Source organism: Podarcis gaigeae (genome assembly GCF_964106915.1).
Source record: "Podarcis gaigeae genome assembly, chromosome: 1".
Lineage (NCBI taxonomy): Eukaryota > Metazoa > Chordata > Lepidosauria > Squamata > Lacertidae > Podarcis > Podarcis gaigeae.
Window position 1 is genome coordinate 82,256,960 of NC_139678.1, and position 6,754 is coordinate 82,263,713.

General features: G+C 50.1%; 1 protein-coding gene across 22 annotated transcripts in view; it reads right to left on the reverse strand.

Annotated features, from left to right (window-relative positions):
* CTNND1 (catenin delta 1) overlaps positions 1-6,754 on the reverse strand; it is a 57,434-nt gene that overhangs the window by 7,056 nt on the left and 43,624 nt on the right. For 13 of the 22 annotated variants that reach the window (XM_083700621.1, XM_083700617.1, XM_083700604.1 and 10 more), the window contains 6 exons: positions 6,081-6,544; positions 5,803-5,986; positions 4,881-4,998; positions 3,785-3,938; positions 1,612-1,680; positions 573-700 (listed from right to left, as the gene is read on the reverse strand). In XM_083700621.1, the coding sequence (XP_083556747.1) occupies positions 573-700; positions 1,612-1,680; positions 3,785-3,938; positions 4,881-4,998; positions 5,803-5,986; positions 6,081-6,544 (1,117 nt within the window). Of the gene's footprint in view, positions 1-572; positions 701-1,611; positions 1,681-3,405; positions 3,424-3,784; positions 3,939-4,880; positions 4,999-5,802; positions 5,987-6,080; positions 6,545-6,754 lie in introns of all 22 variants that reach the window. The other 9 variants (XM_083700615.1, XM_083700616.1, XM_083700620.1 and 6 more) reach the window with 1 other exon arrangement.

Consider the following 6,754-nt stretch of genomic DNA (forward strand, 5'->3'; position numbering starts at 1 on the left):
ACATGAGAAGCTATTAGATCTACCCAAGAAGTGGGCTCCATACCCAGGAATAATTTTATTTTTCCTGAACAAAATGCCCCTGGCCTTACCTCTGCGTTCCCACAACATTAGTACAGTGAGAGCTCAGTTTCCTTAGGACTTTTCCCATAGCAAAAGTCCACAGTCAATCCAATGCGGAGACCAGCTGTTTGTTTTTATAGTTAACACCCAGCTTGCCAAATGCCTTCTTAACCACAATGTTGACTTCACTATTCCACTCCGGAAATTCCCCATCAGGCCGAGACTACAGCCTAGACATGAAAAGCTATCCAAGGGATCCGTGAATGGACGGTCCTTGCAGCCATGAAAGGAGCACAGAGAACATTGCCAGGGACTTCCATGGCTGCTGCCTCCTAAACTGGACCTGCCTGTCCTGTTCAACATGCGCAGGGATGCTAGGAGGGACCAGATGGGACTCCTGCTCACTTATGCACAATGAGGCCTCTCTGCTTTGCCCGCAGATAGGTCTTTTTTAATTAAAGAAGAAGGCGGATCCCAGTTAGCAGTCCCTGCCTCTCGGGTGGCCCACTCACCGTCCAACGCCCAGCACACAAATTCTGGATGGCTCCTGCTGAAGCTTCTAAGATAGCTTGAGTTTTGCTTTCCTTCAACAGGGAAATATATATGCGGACAATTTCCGGCTGGAAGAGGAGCTCATAACCTAGCAAAACGGCAGAGAAGGAAATTTCACGTCAAGCCTACCAAGCTCCCTTTTAGGTACCCCACACCAGGAACAAAGGAAGCTGCCTTATGCACTTGGGCTTATTTAGTTCAGTGCTCTGAACACTGGTCATGACTCCAGGACCTTCTGCACAAGAAGAAGATGGTTACCACTGAGCTGTAACTCTTCCCCAAAGAGCTCCTCACAATATGGGTGGTGGCCTGGGGGGGGGGGAATAGCAGTGCCCCCTTGGTAAGAAAAAATAAAAAACCCTCCCCGTGGCAGAACTGCCTGGTGCCAACACTGCCTAGCACTAAAATGATGGCAAATATGTATTATTTTCCCCTTAGCATCATACTGTATTTTATTTATTTTTATAATTTTATTTATTTATTTTTAATATTTATATTTAATTTAATATTATTTATATGTTTTATATAAATATAAATATGTTTTGCCAACTGATCTAGACACTCTGCTGGATCAATGCTATTCAGTCATCTTTCAGATAAGGAAACTGCAGCCACAGAGCAAGAATGGCTATTTTCCCAGCACACCTGCGTGCCACACCTTTGCTGAGAAGTTCAAGAATCTCCCACCTTCACCCAAACCCTGTGCACATCTCATGTCCTTTGCCTGCATTAAAGGCTGATCATGTGGGAGCTCACACAACAAGATACCACACAGGAGAAGTAGTTAAAACAAATTTACTCCGCCCCCCCCATCCAAAAGTGAGAAAGGGGTACCTTTAAGAAGCTGCCTTAAACCAGATCAGACTTTTATCCATCTAGTTCTGTGTTGTCTATTCTGACTAGCTGTGGCTACTCAGCGTCTCAAGCAGGGAGGCTTCCCTACTATGGGAAATCAGACAAGCCATTGCCCTTGCCCAGAAAAAGGGTAAGAAACATTACCTTTTGCAGGGGTTGGTCTTTTGGGGAAGTCTACGATATCGGTAGAAGGATCCTCTGCCGGTTTTTTACCTTGTAGGGAGGGAAACCCAAACAAACAATATTAGGAAAAGGAACTGGAGAGAGGGAGAATTTCCAAAAGCTCTTCATCACCAACACACTGACCCCCGTACTGTTGGCAATAACTGGCAGTGGATCTCCAGTCACAGAGTCTTTGTGCAGTACTGCCACCAGAGATCCTTTGACTGAAGGCTGGGGAACCCGCGGTCCTCCCTAGGTTGCTGGCCTCCAGTTCTCATGATCCCTGAGCACTGGGCACGCTGGCTGGGACTGACGGGAGCTGGAGTCCAGCAGCAACCAGAGGGTCGGTCATTGGCCTGATCCAGCAGGCTCTACTTCTGCTCTTCCCACCCCCATCCCACCCTTGCTTTAACTGGAGATTCCAGGAATGAATTAACGGATGCAATCTATTCTAAACAATTTACTAACATTTGACTGAACTAAGTACATTGTATATGCGAGGAATGCTTCCTGTGGGGTGGGCGCATAGGGGAATTGTTTGTTATATGTATTTTTAGAAACTGAAAGAAGAATTTTTAAAAATCAGGATTTCTACCACTGAACTATGGTCCCACTCTACCCCACTCTACTCAATTCAAAACTGCCAAGGCTAGAGAAGCACACAGACTAGCAGCCCTGCACAGCTGTCAAGCAAAACAGGCCTGACTTCTTGCTGTTCCGCACTAACCACGCCACACCAGCATTGAGATTGGGGCCGGTGCTCTCCTGCCTCAGGCAGCTGTTGCACCACACGCCCTGCTCTGGCACTTTCACCACCCGCACCCAGGAAACATGCAGCATGCAAGTCAATGCAATGTCTTTGGTTAGGGTCCAAGAGGGAGGTTTTCTTGGGAGGCGATACAAGCTGAGCATAATAATGCACAGCTGGCATTCTCCCAATCTGCACCATCTACTCTGTTCAAGAGCCGTGTTTTTTTCCAAGTTAACTATTGCAGGGTGGGGGAGGAGTGAATGTTGCAAAGACCAGGAGTGGCACAAGTAAGCAGGAAAGGAAAACAAGCACAGCAGGAAACAGAGAATTAAGGAAAGGGCTCCTCTCGCTGCAGAAGTCAGGCGCAACGACAAGGAGGTTACTTAGCTGCTTTTTCCATGGGCATTATTATCTCTCCCCACCCTCTGACATCTCATGATTTCATGTCTCAAAGAGAAAAGGTCAGTTCACACGGAGAGATTACACTCAGCTGAGAATTACAGCCAAGCGACAGCTTTCTGACAGGCACCCATGTACAATACATGCATCTCCAAACATGCTTTGTCACATTCACATTTTGCGCTTGCATCTGAAAAGGTGTGGCACAGGGGAGACCAGCCTGTGACTCTCTAGAAGTTGCTGGACCCCTGGTTCCCACCATTCTTGACTCCTGGGCTATGCTGGTTGGGCCTGACAGGACCCGGTAAACCAGAAATAGCTGGATGCCTACAAGATTCCCCATCACAAGCAGCTTTGATGCTAGTCCTCTCTGCACCCAGTGCTCCTTGCCTTGAAGGGAGTTCTTAGGTGCGCCCCCAGCAGAATGCAAAACTATGAACTCAGCATTGTCAAGGGCAACGAATTCTTCAAGCACAGAACAGTACTGTGTGCTTGTGCTACTGGTCAGGTTTGGCCACAGCCACAAGGAGGGCAGAGGAAAGCTTTGGAAGGAGCTTGCAAAATCACATGTTTTATAGAAACAAGCAAGTCCCACCCCCGCCCCCCAGGAAAAAAGCTCAACTCACCTCTCGAGAACCACTCGTCTTTGGGCGGAGGAGGAGGAGAGGGGAGAAGGGAGGCAAGAGAGTAGAGATGCCAGCAGGATTCACAGGCCATTTGGAAGGAAAGCAAAAGAGAAGGGGAAAGAGGCCACAAATTAGTCGAAAACCCCCATCCATCACCTTGATTGACACACCAAAAAGACCAGTCATCAGGCCTTGAGAGACAAAAGAGCAGGAGAGCCAGGAAAAGTTACTGCAGCTGTAGAACGCTTCAGTGGAAAAGCAGCAGCTTGTCCTTACAAGGCCAAGGACAACTTAAGCAGCACTCAGAAACATCTCTCCCTGCCGTCCTCCAGCCCGACCCCGTCTATGCAAGGCTGGGCAGGGAACAAGGCAATCCTACCTTTGCCCTTTTTGGCACCAAAGCAGCTGGCTGCATGGGGACCGGTGTTGTTGGCCGCATTGAGGGGCACTTCCTGGTAACGCTCTGCGTGGGGGATCTCACGGTGCACCTGGTAGGACAGGTTCCTCAGGAGGCAAACGCAGTTCTCCACAAGCTGGCAAAAGACAGACAGTTCCTCAAGATGGGCATCAAGGTCACAGAAATTCAAGAGGTCGGGAATTGCGTGCACAAGAATAAGCAAGTACAAGAAAGGTGGAAAAGCAGGAGCTCTGGTAGGGTTCTGCACCTTGGGACAAAAATTTGGGGGCATCTGACAGCAGCAACACATTCAGGCTGTGAGGAGCCAATATGCCCTCTCCTCACTGATGGGCACTGACAGCAAGCCCTATCAAGATTAGATGCACCAAGGTGTTGCCTGTTGGGAACTGCCTAGTGCAACTGAGAGGGGCCACCATCTGTGAGCCCCACATTGTCTATTTGCAGGTGTTGTCTGAATCCAAGCTGTGCCTGCAAACAGACTTCAAAGGGGCCTCCTGTAATCACCAGCCAGCTGCTTACAACAGTCCAGTGGAGTTTTGTCAAAGCCGGCTTGCTGGAGCGGGATTAATGATCTGGCCCACCAGCTGATCCAGCTCCCTGTCCTGATGTAAAAGGCATCAGCTGGGGAGAGGTGGGGAGAGACAAGCTGCCTTAGTGCATCTGTGAAACAACCCAGAGACCCAAGTGGAATACCACTTTGTGAAGCGGCAGCTCCCTACAAGAGGGCAGGTGGGGCAAACATTATGCCCAACTTTACAAGGGTGGATCTGGGGTGGGGAAGAGAAAACAGATACATCCATGTGCTTTATTGGGAATCTCCTCTTTATAAAATGGGAGAAATGTTCCTGGTATGGGTGAAAATTAAAGACTCTCCGACTCAGGCCCTGTAACGCCTCTCATAACCACCCAGATGCCGCTCCTCATTCTCTTAGAAAAGGGAGAAATCAGAAGACAGGCAAACATAGCACATTGCATTTGGTGCAGAAGAATCTCTCCCTACCCCCAGAAGGGCAAGTGGCAACTAGAATAGGGCTACCTTCTCCCACACTCCCTTTACCTTGCTGTCTAAATCTTTCTGGCCAATCTCTGCTTGGACAATGTAGATGAGGGCATCCACTAGCCCATCACACTCCCGCAACTTTCGGCGGGCTTCACTCCTCTCCGAGCTGACATTTCTACAAAAAGAGAAAAAGAAACATTAGAAAGATGGAGACACTATCAGGTAGTGACTGTTAAAGCCTGTCTGCTTTCCTGTGCTTAAATTTAGGCCACATTTTCACTCTCAAGTCTGTGCTGGGTTTGTGTGGAGATTTCAAGCCTCTGGTGGGAACCGTCAAACATCATGGCAGAAGCCTTTTCCAGCCTTTTCCTCATACAACCTGCTACACCGTCCTAATCAGGCTGATTGTAGACCTCATGGGCTATCTATTTCAGCTCCAACACTGCCTCTCTGACTGTCACCCAATTTTCTGCTGCTGCAGCAGCAAAAAGAAAACCAAAAAAACACAAGGCAGCCAGGAAGACCAACAACTTCATCTTGTTCCTTCTCTGTGTGGCCCATCTTTTAGCCCAGCCAGAATTAGGGGGCAGACACCAGAGTACATTGCTCCGATGACCTGCAGTCAGGAATTCAAGATTAAGGCAAAGCAGGAGTTCTTTGGTCTTCTCAAGTTATAGCATCTCCAGTTTATTAGAAGGCACCAATCTCAGCTCCAAGAGTCCAGTCTAAATGGTTCATCTCACTTCTACCAAAGCCTCCTCCCAATAAGCTGGCAAACATCAGGCTTGCCTTACGTCTGCTAAGAACAGGGCCTTTTGTGTGGTGGCATCCAACTTTGGAATGTGCTCGCCGTGAACATCAGCCAGGCACCTACAGCAGGGTCACTCAGGTGTCTGCTTAAAGTTCACATGCAGATCAACGGCCTCCAGCACACGGAGCACGCAGGTGTGCCTGGAGGTGCAGGGCAGCCCCAGCTTACCTAAGGCAGCCAATGGTGTTGGTGAGCACCGACTCCCACTCTATGTGGCGGGGTTTCGAGTCCTCGCTGGGCTCCCTCTCCCATCCAGAGTGTGGGATGATGACCTCATCCGTGAGGGCATGTAAGGCATTGTCCACAATGGCCATTTTTATTGAGTCGTGAGAGGACAGGTTCCAGAGTGTTCCTGCGCCAAGAGAAAGAGTTTGCCTGGTCAAGGAGTGCCTGGAAGAGCTCTGATGCCTCCACCCCCACCTTCCCTCCCAAGGCCCAGAAATTACCTGTGATGACCTCGGTGAGGTCCATGTCGCGTGCCTTCCTTAGCAGCCGCACCAGAGCAGGGACACCGTCGCAGTTCTTGATGGCGATCTTGTTGTCCTGGTCCCGGCCGTAGGAGATGTTCTTCAGGGCCCCGCATGCCCCGTAGTGCACCTCCTTCTTGGGGTGGTCCAGCAGCTCCACCAGCACCGGAATGCCCTTCATCTTGCGCACCTCCGTCTTCACCTTGTCGTTGCGGTAGCACAGGTGCTGCAGGTAGGCCGCGGCGTTGGACTTCACCGCATCCAGGCGGAAGCCCAGCATGGCGATCACCTCGGGGAGCTCGGGCTGGCGCCAGTTGGGCGGGGGCGGGCCCCCTTTCTGCAGGCTATCCATGCTGGCTAGGCTGCCCCTCTCGTGCTGGGCCAGGGGGGCCCAGTAGTACTGGTCTCTAGCCAAATCATCCACCAACATGTCCTCGTAACTCCTGCAAAGGAGGGAGGAAGAGAAGCAAGTTACTTTCAGGATCCGTCAGTCATCCAAAGCAGCTGAACTGCCACAGACAGGAACCAGGCTGGTCTGCCTATCTACAGAAGAGACCTGTGGGACAAGGCTTGAGAAGGGGTTCCACCATCACCAACCACCTGTTTAAATTTCTTGGTCAGATAAGGTAACGGAGGGACCCAGTCATGCCATG